The sequence below is a fragment of the Peromyscus maniculatus genome, chromosome 14, assembly GCF_049852395.1.
Source record: "Peromyscus maniculatus bairdii isolate BWxNUB_F1_BW_parent chromosome 14, HU_Pman_BW_mat_3.1, whole genome shotgun sequence".
Taxonomy (NCBI): Eukaryota; Metazoa; Chordata; class Mammalia; order Rodentia; family Cricetidae; genus Peromyscus; species Peromyscus maniculatus.
In genome coordinates, this window is record NC_134865.1 from 31,871,140 (window position 1) to 31,884,731 (window position 13,592).

General features: G+C 39.3%; 1 protein-coding gene across 6 annotated transcripts in view; it reads right to left on the reverse strand.

The window, feature by feature from the left end:
* Positions 1-589: 589 nt before the first annotated feature.
* Positions 590-13,592, reverse strand: part of Dgkb (diacylglycerol kinase beta) — a 707,644-nt gene continuing 694,641 nt past the window's right edge. For all 6 annotated transcript variants that reach the window (XM_006983950.4, XM_016002476.3, XM_006983949.4 and 3 more), the window contains one exon: positions 590-4,195. In XM_006983950.4, the coding sequence (XP_006984012.1) occupies positions 4,088-4,195 (108 nt within the window). In that variant the 3' untranslated portion in view covers positions 590-4,087. The remainder of the gene's footprint in view (positions 4,196-13,592) is intronic.

The window sequence follows — 13,592 nt, forward strand, 5'->3', positions numbered from 1 at the left end:
GACTAAATTAATTTTATATTAAAATATTGTTGAAAGCCTGTGGGACCAGGGAGTGGAATGTGATAATTTAAATCTATTTTTCCCCATAATCCATAGTGAGTGTCACTATTAGGAGGTATGGTTTTGTTGAAATGGGTATGACCTTGTTGGAGGAAGTGTGTCATTGTGTGTGTATGTGTGTGTGTGGGGGGGGGGGCGTTGAGGTTTCCTATGCTCAGGATATTACCCAGTGTCTCAGTTAACTCCTGTTGCCTTCAGGATGTAGCACTTTTAGCTCCAGCACCACGTCTGTCAGTACTCGGCCATGCTCCTCATTATGATGATAATGAACTGAACTTCTGAAACTGTAAGTGAGCCACCCTCAATTATATGTTTCCTTTATAAGAGTTGCCATGGTCATGGCATCTCCTCCCAGCAATAAAAACCTTAACTAAAACACAAGGTAGTTTGATTCCTAAATACAAAGTTCTTGCTCCTGATAAAGGCAGGATGGCTGGTCCAGGTCCTCTAATGGAAAGCTTCTGAGGATGTTCTCATGGATATTAAAAATGAAGGGAGGATTTGGTGAAGAATGAATGATACACAAGTGAATGGTTAACACTTTTATTTCAAAAGCCAGGATTTATACATAACACTTTCTGAGAAAATAATTAAGATACTTTAATTGAACAAACCCTATGTTTTAGACACAATAAGAATATATAGAAAGATTCAAATGAGAATTTACTCCAACCTTTAAACACAATGCAATTCAATTGGCTGGCTTAAGGGTGTGATTTCTGTCTTTCACAGACTGAAAGGCTTTTATGAGATTTATTTATTCATTTTTATTGAATTACACAGCCTCAATATACTTTAAAGTGCTTTTCCTTTTAATGTGAAATATAAGTTATACATTGAATAATTCTTCGAGGGTTATCTGTACCATAAATGGTACACTTTTCTTTTCAAAACAAACAGAAAACCAGCTAACACTAACAGAAAAAGGAAAGGGGCCATTGAGAAGTCCGATCTTGCTTAAGTAGCATAGACAGTCTCAGACTCAAACAGATTCTACCCTGAAAACTGTACTTGCCCCCAGCCCCTAAAAGCAGACAACTGGACAAACTGGGGAATGCGTGCATGGCTCTTTAGTACTCACTGTTTTACGTTTTTCCTTCAGGAGATTGTCTAGACTGAACACCTGATCAGTTACATCTGGAATGAATACAGGGACATGACCCATTCAAAGTAAAAAGATTTTCCCTTCTATTACAAAATCCTGATCATCACTTTCCACATCGATTACAGATAATATGCACATGGTGGGAAGTGAGAAAATACACACGTGACCTTTGAAATTCTAGTTCCACAGAGATATCATCCTTCCTGTTTCCTGAAAGTGTGCGTTTTAGGTTAATTCTGGCATCTGTCTTCTCTCGTTAACACTTTAGTGTATGGCAGTGTGTAGCAGGGTATGAAACTCCATCCTCGAAATCCTGACCCTTGTAAATTAGGGCAGTATTCATTTTCACACCCCTTCACTTAAAACTCTATCACTAGTATGCCTACTCTAGCTAAAAGAGGTTGACTCAACACCTCCAACACCCACACGCCTGGAAGAAAAGTTTCCATTTTGTAAAGCTAACATTCATTATTCAGTATTTTAATATGCCATAGAACTCTCCATTTAGAATTTTCCTTAAAATATATATTCTTCACATGAAGCTGTCATAAAAAAGAAGAGAATATCTTCTCTTATTTCAAAATCATCAAAGTAGATTTTTAAAAAACTACTTTCCAAACCCCAGGAGTAGTGTACTCAAAGGACAAGCACATAATTTATCTTTAAAAAAATGAGTTTAGAAAAGTCAAATTTGATTTCTTTTTGAAGATTTATTAGTGTTACCCATGAATCCAATGGACTGAAATGTAGAGCCTCTTAGCACAGGCTGTGATCCTGCAGCAGAGCCCACTTTTTCCATTCCTGAAACCATACAGGCCAGCTCTTTAATTTTCTACAGTCGTTTCCCAGCGCAAAGACGCTACAAAGGATTGAGAAACTGCTCCTGCCCGAGTGTCCTCCTGAACATACATTTGTGTGTGGATTCAGAATAATATTTTGACACAAGGTCTGCCTGCCCCATTTATCGAAAAACTCATCAATTTGTGTAAAAATATTTATCACCTGTAATCGTAGATGGACAACAGCAGTGGGTGTGGTATGTGACATTATGTCAGTGATGCTTTTCTGGTTGTTTGGAGCATTATTTTGGTCTAGATTACTGTTCTGCTGAATAACTATTTTATTATTACTATGCTAGGACAACTGATTGCTGTACTTGATTTGTAATTTTAATCATAATTTTCCTGGGAAAGCTAAATTATGTCTGAATTCTACTCAAAAGCTTTTATTTTTAAAGCAATTAAAGTTATTGTTGATTGGTATTTAGCATCCCGTGTTCCTGGAATACTAAAGGAATACACTTTCTACATAATCTTCCATTACAGACATTGCTTGAGAGCAGCTATTTGATACAACAGCATTCACTTGAGTTTTCAAACCAAAGAACTAAAATTACAGCAATTTCACTTGAAATCAATAGATCCATGCACAGGGTTGTGTTCAACAGAATCACTAACTGCTATTTGTTATTCAAAGATGAAAGAATCAATAGAAAAATAGAACTGATAAATCATTAGCACTGTAATGCCGAGCAGAGAGGGAAGCTGGTAAATCATGCATTTCAAGCACACGTTTTCCTGCTAGAGTGTTTGGAAACATAAAACTTGCAGTGATGAGATGCAGGTCAGTACGCCTGAACCACACTGAGGCTGCTCAGAAGCATTTCATTTCATATGATAGCCTCAAAGAAACACGATGAAAAGTAATAGTTCCACAATATCTTTAAACAACCAAAGACTCAAACCATGCCACGAACACCTTAAACAGTGATCTAGGCCATTCTCTATTCCCAAACACTTGAAATGTCATAGAGATGGGGCTGGAATGAATGGGAAGTAAGGGGCTAATTGCATGCATGATTTGCTTTGTTGAGCTCAACATTATTGCAGGTACCAATTTACCCTAGAAGGGAACCAATGCAGTCATTCACCTTCTTGAAATGTTCTTAAAATAGCCATTAAGAATTAGTCATATATGGTAGGGGGACCAAAGAGCCACGAAATTGGCTGTTGAGCTTTGATCGTGTTGTATGATTTACTGTTTTTGAATGGTGAGCATTTTAATACAACAAGCGGGTAACTCACTCTCTTCCAACATTTTGCTTTTCACAAACTCATAAGAACTATAATTTTCTGATTCTTTGGTGGGAAACGGATTCAGTAGGCACATAGTTTAAAACATCTATTTGGCTACTAGTGTGATTATACATCTGTGTCTAGATTCTCATGCAGAAAGGACTAAGGCTTTTTCTATTATCACAATTACTGCCAGTAACATATTTTCACTCATTTTTTTTTTTTTGGAACTGAAAACAAAGCTAAACAAAAAACATTTTCTATTTTTAGCACAAGAAAAATCTTATGCCTGATATTTTAATGTCCATTCAGAAGAGTAAAGATGTTGAAGAAAGACGATTGAGATGTAGCATGGTATCATAGGCAACTACTTAATAAAATCTTTGATTTCAGCTCCTCCTTGAGTCACAGGTCTAATACCATGGATACACTGATTCTAGCAGGGCAAAGGATGGCAGTTTGCATTCTGGATCGTTGCAGCCTTACTTATTAGTGCTTGCCAATGACAGCAATTACATCAAGAATCATTTCCCATCAGAGTTCCTTGCTCTTTCACAGGTTTTTCCTCACAGTTTGTAAATGGACATGAAAGTAAGATGTGTATGGGAGACAGAAAAACCTCTGGGAATGCATGCAACTGAAATCTGCAGTATCATGTCATATAAACGTCTACTTTTTTCATGCAGAGATGCCTATAAAAACAGAGACAATAAATTTCCTAATAGCCAAATTTTACATCAACTCAATAACAAAAACTGTTAATTCCATGATTCTGTCAGAGCAGGAGACTTGAAATCATTCAAAGTGTTCCATGGTGCATCCTATTGAAATTTCTCCTGACAGAGGGTCACTCCTTGCTTCGGTTTCTTGTTCTTTTGATGAGTGAACAGAATAACCCAGTTTTGGGGGGAGGGCCCATCAGCATTGGGGCTTGGTTCTTGTGTGTAATTTTTATCTAGGAAAGAGAAAAACAGAGGAAGAGTGATATGAGGACACAATACCAATTCTGAGAAACTCTTCAGCTATATTTCATGAGTAACGAAAATAACACAAGGTTAAAATTCAACTTCAGAGTTTCATGATTTCAGAAATATTTTAAGGAAGACAAGGATATACATTTCAGTGGTACCCAAATGTTAACCCAAAGTAGAAATTAGTTGAAGTCACGATTTCAATATGGTCTTATATCTAGCTAACCTCACTTGTCCTACTTCAGTTTCCCAGAACTTTTACTTCAGAGTGCATGATTACCCAGTGTCATTTCTTGAACCTTAGTCTTGTATTATTGAAACAGGAAAAGAGTCGCCATTACTGTATTCAGAGTCCTGACCATGGCCCAGCATTAGGAGGTACTTAGCATTTGACAAACCTTATTTATCTTTTTAATCAGATTGTTTCTCTCTTTGGACATGAGCTGCAAGGCTTCATTTCCAAACAATCATTAGAAATGAAAGTCAAAAGTTAACATGCATCAAAGGTCAGAAATGATCTTTCTAATTTGTTAATTAATTGGTGATACAATAGAATCAGACACCAAGAAGCCTCAGACACTCAGAGGCAGTGTTCTCAAGCTACTCATGTTGATTTCTGTGATATGAAACCACGAATCACCTTAAATGAGACAACCTTAAAGTAGATTATGTCTGCAATTTTCTCTAATTCAACTCTAAATTAGAGAAGACATTTTATGAATATATGCTATGCTCAAAGCTAATTGAAAGCAATTATCAAAGTGGCATTTTGTCTGTGACTTTAAGATACATTGTAAGATAATAAATGATTCTCATTATGTAATAAAAAGGTCACATCTTGCCTTTGGGCTACTGACGCTACGAGTTTTTCAAAAGCAATCTGAGACATTTTCTTTAGCGAACTGCGACTAATACAAGAACCATCACTTCTTAAATATCAGTTGTCACCTGTGCAGCATCCGCACCAGAGATGAGGACTCCTCTCAAAAAGAATCACCACCTCATTAAAAGCTGAAAAAATGTATCTCCGAAAGTGCATACCTGACATTCTTCACTTGTCTTTCACTAATAGCAATGAAGCAAAGAAAATAGATGTTTGTCACGTGAATCACATCATTAAATCAGTATTAGGACTTTTGGGAAATGAAAATTCACATTCTAGAGAGATATTTAAAAAAACCGAATGAGCAAAAAACTTTAAATATGTTGGAAGCAGACTATGCTGAAAAAAATATTTTTTATTTTAAAAATAAATTGCCTTTGTAAAGGCCAATATGCTCAGCATGGCCAAAATTCTGTGGATGCTAAATCTATTTTTATTTTCATTGTCTATGAAAAACATACCCACTACATATATAGATTAAAAATCATCTCTACCAAACTTCCCTAATTCATTTTTCTATCACACTGAATTTTTTTATTAAGAGATTTTCTATTTGTTTTACATATCAACCATGGATTCCCCTGTTCTCCCTCCTCCCACCCCCCAGCCTCCCACCCCCAACCCATCCCCCATTCCCACCTCCTCCAAGGCAAAGTCTCCCCTGGGGAGTACGCAGAGCCTGGTACATTCAGTTGAGGCAGGTCCAAGCCCCTCCTCCCTGCACCAAGGCTGAGCAAAGTGTCTCAGCACAGGCACAAGGTTCCAAAAAGCCGGTTCATGCACTAAGGACAGGACCCGGTCTCACTGCCTGGAGGCCTCCTAAACAGTTTAAGCTAAACAACTCACCTATCTAGAGGGCCTAGTCTAGTACCATGGGGGCTCCTCAGCTATTGGTTCACAGTTCATGTGTTTCTACTAGTTTGGCTAGTTGTCTGTTTGTGGTCTTTAATCATCTATCTATCTGTCTGTCTAGCTCTCTCTCTCTCTCTCTCTCTCTCTCTCTCTCTCTCTCTCTCTCTCTCTCTCTCTCTCTTCCCTTACTCTTTTTCTCTTTCTGTCTTTCATCTATCTATTTTATATCCTGGCTGCAATTGCTCCTCCTTCCTCTCTTCCCTGTCCCTCTCCCCTCCAGCTCCTCTCTGTTCCCAACTCCACAATCCACTCCTCTTCCATTTCTGTTTAGGAAAGGGCAGGTCTCCCATGAATATCAACAAAACATGGCATATCAAGTTGCAGTATGACTAAGCACCTCCCCATGTGTTAAGGCTGGGAGAAAGATGACCCATTATGAAGAGTTGGGTCCCAAAAGCCAGTAAAAGAGTCAGAGACAGCCCCTGTTCCCACTGTTAGGAGACCCACAAGAGGACCAAGCTGCACAACTGTCACATATATGCAGAGGGCCAAGGTAAGTCCCATGCAGACTCTCTAGTTGTTGGTTCAGTCTCTATGAGCTCCTATGAGTCCAGGTTAGTTGATTCTGTGAGTTTTCTTGTGGTGTCCTTGACCCCTCTGGCTCCTACAATTCTTTCCCCCATTGCAGGATTTTCAAAGCTGTGCCTAAGCTTTGACTGTGGGTCTGCATCTGTTTCAATCAGTAACTGGATGAAGCCTCTCTGATGACAAGTGGGCTAGGCATCAATCTATGAGTACAGCAGAATATCGTTGGACATCATTAACATTGACATTTTTTTCTTCCAATTGTGTTTGGTTCTATCCTAGGTCTCTGGGTCATCCAGCCTCTTGGTCCTGGTGATCTAAGCAGTGTCAGGGGTGGACTCACTCTCCTGGTATGAGTTTTAGGCCAGACAGGTCATTGGTTGGCCACTCCCTCAATCTCTAGGCCACTCTTACACCAGCACATCCCATAGGCAGGACAGACTGTAGGTTGAAGGTTATGTGGTTGAGTCAGTTTCCTACTCCCTCCACTTGAAGTCTTGTCTGGTCACAGGAGATGTGTCCACTGCTGCTAGGATTCTTACCTGGGGCCATCCTTGTAGATTTGTGGGAGATTCCCCTGCACCAGGTTTTTACCTGACCTTGAAATGCCCCTCCCTTCCAGTAGTCTCTTTCAGCACTCTCCCCCTCTGTCTGCCTCCCTCCACACATACCTGATCACTCATGTTCCTGTCCCCACCAGCCCTCAGTCCACTCACTAAATCTCTTTTCTTTTCCCTTCCCAGGGGATCCGTGTCCCCTGTTGAGCGCTCCTTGTTACCCAGTCTCTCTGCATCTGTGGATTGGAGCCTGGTTCTCCTCTACTTTACAGATAATACGCACTTATGAGTGAGTACATACCATGCTTTTCTTTCTGGGTCTGGGTTACCTCACTCAGGAGGATTTTTTTTTTCTATTTCCATTCATTTGCCTGCAAATTTCATGATGTCATTATTTTTAACAGCTTAGCACACTGAATCTTAAGCAATTGATTTGTTTTTATTCTTGTTTATTTGTTTATTCTTTGAAAGTTTCATTCATATATTGCTTATCTTCCTCCTGACCAACTACCTTTTCCCTTCAGCAAGTCCTTTTCCTGCTTCCCTGGCTTCTTCTTCTTTTTTCTTTTATTTTACAATACTATTCAGTTCTACATAACAGCCACAGATTCCCTTGTTCTCCCCCTTCCTGCCCCTCTCCCCTTCCCCCCAGCCCACCCCCCATTCCCACCACCCTCCCAGATCAAGGCCACCCCGAGGACTGAGATTGACCTGATAGACTCAGTCCAGGCAGGTCCAGTCCCCTCCTCCCAGATTGAGAGAAGCGTCCCTGTATAAGTCCCAGGTTTCAAACAGCTATCTCATGCAGCGAGCCCAGGACCTGGTACCTACTGCCTAGATGCCTCCCAAACAGATCAAGCCAATCAACTGTCTCAGTTATCCAGAGGGCCTGATCCAGTTGGGGGCCCCTCAGCCTTTGGTTCATAGTTCATGTGTAATAGCCAAAACTTGGAAACAACCTAGATGCCCTTCAACTGAAGAATGGATAAATAAATTGTGGCACATATACACAATGAGATACTACTCAGCAGAGAAAAACAATGACATCATGAGGTTTGCAGGCAAATGAATGGATCTAGAAAAAAATCATCCTGAGTGAGGTAATCCAGACTCAGAAAGACAAATATGGTATGTACTCACTCATAGGAGGATACTAGATGTGGAACAAGGATGACTGGACTGCTACTCACATCACCAGTGAGGCTACCTGTAAAACAGGGACCCCAAGAAAGACACGGGGATCACCCAATGACAGAGAAATGGATGAGATCTACAAGAACAGCCTGGACATGAGTGGGAGCAATGAACGGCGAGGGTCGAGGGAAAGAGAGCGGGAGATCCCACCTGAATCAAGAACAGAGAGGGAGAACAAGGAATAGGAGACCATGGTAAATGAAGACCACATGAGAAAAGGAAAGAAACAAAGTGCTAAAGAGGCCCACAGAAATCCACAAAGATACCCCCACAAAAGACTGCTGGTAATGGCTGAGAGACAGCCAGGACTGACCTACTCTGGTGATGGGATGGCCAAACACCCTAATAGTTGTGCCAGAAACCCCATCCAAGGACTGAGGAATCTGGATGCAGACATCCACAGCTAGGCCCCTGGGTGGAGCGCTGGGAGTCTAATTAGTGAGAAAGAGGAGGGTTTATATGAGCGAGAATTGTTGAAACCAAGGTTGGATAAAGCACAGGGGACAAATAGTCAAACGAATGGAAACGCTGTCTTCTTCTTGTTGTTGAGTGGCATGGTGGTTTATCACGGCCAGGACACTTATGGAGATGTGGGTGTTAAGTTATCCTCTAGAGTGCAAACAGCTCACTCACCAATAGCTCCACCTGTAAAGACATCCTCTCCTCTAGGGGCCCTGGATTACCATTGGCTCTCTAGTGGGTAAGGGACTCCTCTTCCATCCTCACTGTTTACTGGCTCAGTCTCAAAGCAACTGACTTAACTCTGGATCCCTTTGATGGGATCTCATACAGCACCATTCATCTCTTACTCACTTAGTTGAAATCATCCTACTTTTACTTTATATTGTACCAGGAAATTAGAGTAAATAAAATATGTAATCATTGTTGTCATGAAGTTATAGTGCCCTAAGAAAGAAATGAAGAAGCATGTACAGTAGTATCATAAGTGCTGAAACAGGAAGTTATCCAGAAAAGGACTATTTTTCTGTTCTGAAGTTGAATCATTTTATGCAAAAGTGTTTTTTAATGAGCACCTAAGGAAGTAGTTATCGTATAATACTTACATGATGACTCTACTACCTTCAAACCAAAATAAAAAACATAAATTTTGTATTTGTAGTTCGTGGTCTACATCTATTATCAGTTCTAATAGGATTGGGGTCATTTTGGAAAATGAGATAATTATCAGCAATATTGCTAATATTTTCAAAGAAATAGTTTCTAGCCACATAAAATCAGCATGAATTAGGATGAAGTTACAACCAACAGTTCACATGAAGAATATCTATGAGACTTTTATACTGGACATCATTTAAAAAGAATAAGTCTTGTTTTTATTCTATCAAAAAACAGCATAATATCTCACTCAGTCCTTTTGATATAACAGGGCCATTATGCTCAGTTTGCATTTTTCAGGTTAGAAGACATGTGTTTAGCCAGTTTTGGTTTTGTGATTATCTGCAACCTGTTCTCTTGGTTGTTTGACCTTTCCTATGGTCAATGGTACACTATTATATTTTTTAAAATATAAATTATTTCTATAAAAAACAAAATGAGAAACAATTGGTTTTATTTTCCTTTTTGCTAGAAGATATAACAAGAAAGTAATTTGCACTCATAAACTCTCTAACATATATCCAAGCTGTTAGTATACAGCGTCTCATTGGATAATTATGTCTTTGTACTTAGCTGAAGTAAAAACAATCCCATTGAGTATGTAGACACATGAAGACCAAAGAACATTACTATAATATGTGCAAGATGATAATGTTGACCTCAATGGCCAGGTATTCTACTCTTCTAGAAAATTATAGTGGGATAAGAAAGGCAATTCTTCTGAGTGGGGCTAGTACATGCCTATAATTGTTACACCTGGGAGGCTGAGGCTAGAAGAACATGGCTAGATCCAGTCTCAAATGGAAAATCAAAAACCAAACCAAACCAACCAGCAAAGAAACACACACACACACACACACACACACACACAAAGAAAAGAAAGAAAGAAAGAAAGAAAGAAAGAAAAGAAAGAAAGAAAGAAAGGAAGGAAGAAGGAAGGAAGGAAGGAAGGAAGGAAGGAAGGAAGGAAGAGGAAGGAAGAAGGAAAGAAGGAAAGAAGGAAAGAAAGAAAGAAAGAAAGAAAGAAAGAAAGAAAGAAAGAAAGAAAGAAAAGAAAGGGAGAAAGGCATTTCCACTCATTCAAATGTGATGGTGGTGGTAATATGAGCCTGTAATGCCAGCCCTCAGGAGGCTGAGGCAGGAAGAGAACTGGCTAGAACCAGTCTCAAATAGAAAATTCCATATGGAAACTTTGAGGTAGGGTGAAACAGAGTGGAGAAGGGGAGGAAGAGAGGGAGAAAGAGTTCAAATGAGTTACTCTGTAACTGGGAACATAATCCCTACTAGCTAGCACATGCTGTCAAATGAAAGCCACAGTATCAGGAATGGGTTACTTCTTTTGTTATTGGCCAGGGGGACCCAGAGACCCCCCAAATATTATAAGCTATTGCCATTCCTTTTGACTACCTTCCAGAATTTGATAGCAAGTCCTCACATATATGAATCAGAAATTAAGAATAATAGCACATACATAAACAGTTTATACATGGTAAGTAAAAATTTTAAAGAACATTAGCAAGAATACATGAAGATTTACTTAGATTTATTGTAGTAAGATTCCTGCTAAGTGCTTTGCACATTCTGTTGTATTCTGCTTGGTTCATCCAGGTCTGAGTTGGCCTCCACTAAAAGTCATGCAAATGAAAATAAACTTTGTTATGGGAAAGTATAGAACTGAAGTATCATTTCATGAAAGTGATAAAGGAAGGGGCTGATACCTTCCTGTGTTCAGAGCATGGCATTAGTGCTTTCTTCAGAGATTTACTGCACACACATACAGCAGGAGAGAAGAGAGATGAGTCGTCTTTATTTACTTTCTAAACATTATGTGGCTCAGGTCATTGGTGAATATTTATGTGGTTTCCTGTCACCTAGCATCAAATATTTCTACCTAGTTTTCCTATGAAATGTAGAGTTTACCTTGCTTTTCTAGTCTGAACACACGCTATACAACACCCTTTCCCCCTGAAAATAAATTCTTCAATCAATTGTGATAAGACAGGAACAGAGGTGGGCTTCATTTCTTTAAGGAACTCTCAGATTGCTATAGGTTCAGTCTTGAGCATCTCCAAAGGCATTAAAGGTTTACTCAGTAGCTTGTGGTGCTGTTGGGAGGCAGTGGAACTTTAGGAGATGGGGTCTTATGGGAGGAAGCTAGGTCATTGGGGGTGTGCTCTTAAAGTGATATGGAAACATGTAGTTTCTCTCTCTTTTGTTTAATGGCTGCTTTCTCTGCCTGGTGCTAGCTCCATGGTATTCACTACCACCATAGACCCAACAACCGGACCGTGGAACTGTGGGCTACAGCTTCTGAGGTTGTAAACCTTTCCTCCCTATGCATTATTTCTCTTGAGTATTTTATCAAGCTGAAAGAAATCTGGTAAGCATACCTACTTTGCAAACACTAATTCCGTGATTTTACATTTTCCTTTATCTGATTTTATTCATCCATCAATCCTAAGCTGTGTGTGTCAACATTTTTGTTTTATGTAAAAGGCTAAATAAATGTGGTTTCGGTAATCTGAATAACACATTCATTTGTAAGTGCAAGAACAGAGTTTGAGAATTGACCCTCCCTGATCCCACCTTGCTAACCACCCCCTCTGTACCTTGCTATCATCTATTTTCCTGGAAAGCTCCTCCTTTCTGATGATGATAGCCAAAGTGCAACAGAGGAGTGCTCTGTGTGTGTTGTGCATGGAGCTGCAGAGATACTGTCAAGAGGCAATTTGTCATGATGTAATCTGCATTTTGTTTTCATCAGCATAGTTAGGGATTGGGTACCAGACATGAGGCAGGACAATCAGAAGGCAGGGAAAGGTCGTGATCCATTCAAGAAGTGAAACAGACTTTAGTTATGGGAGTGCCAAACTGAATTTAGCAGGGCCAGAGTCAAGAGACGCCAAGGGGGAACAGCCTATGGAACATGTGATTTGGTTGTGCTGGGCACTGGAAAAGAACATGTTTTTAAGTCTTCTATGCCTCTAAATCTGAATTGCTATGTGTAAAGTTATAGAAAGGAAAGCACTTTTGGCAGGAGTGACGACTGGGAAGTTGGTGATGTCAGTGTTGAGTATGACACTCTGAAGGAGAGGTCCAATGTCTTTGGATTCATGGTTGTTGGACTATGTGAAAAATCAAGGAGTAGCACTGTTCCAATAAAACTTTATTTGTGGAAACTGAAATTGGGACTTCATAAAATTTTCACATTATGAAACATTACTCTTCTTTTGATTTTTTTCCTTACCATTTACGTGAGATCCATTATTATAAGCAGCCATATAAAACATGGGAACAATTTGGTGACCTTTAGTGGAATTAAGTTCTATATTGAAAAAATCCAATGCTAAACTGAAAGTTACAAAGTGAAACATTTTTAAATTTAAAATTATGTTATAGAAAATGATCAATAGCTGCATGATGAAAATAATTTTTAGTGGTATATCTTTGCTATATTAAGTGCTATCATTCAGAATTTCTTTAGTAAAAAATTCTTAATTAGAATGTATGCTAACAGTTCTGAGTTTGGCAATATACTCATTGATTATATTTGGCTTCAGTAATAATGCCTTTAATTGATTCTCATGGCTTTTTACTAGGTTAAGCTTAATAATACCATGGTTCTTAAGATGTACCTCAGGAGGAAGCATCTTCCTTTATAAATATTCTCACCAAGCCTAGCCAAAATTTTCTTTCCTTGCTTCATCTCTTTAAGAATTTATTATCACTGGGTTTATTCAGCTGTCTTAGAAATGAATGGAGCATCCAGAGCAAAGGAAATACCATAAAATATGTTGGGAGAGCTTAATTTAGCAATTATCTGAAACATTAAAAGTTTACCTAGTTTGATTTCAGAATAAGATTGTGTCCTTCGAACAAGGGCAACTCTTTTAAATTTAAGCATGAGACAAAGCCACATGACTGTGGTGGGTGTAAAAGTGCAGGTAAAATAATTTGTGAGTCCATAAATGTCGAGAGAGAGAGAGAGAGAGAGAGAGAGAGAGAGAGAGAGAGAGAGAGAGAAGAGAGAGAGGGAGGGAGGGAAAGAGAGAGAGAGAGAGAGAGAGAGAGAGAGAGAAGAGAGAGAGGGAGGGAGGGAAAGAGAGAGAGAAGAGAGAGAGGGAGGGAGGGAAAGAGAGAGAGAAGAGAGAGAGGGAAAGAGAGAGAGAAGAGAGAGAGGGAGGGAGGGAAAGA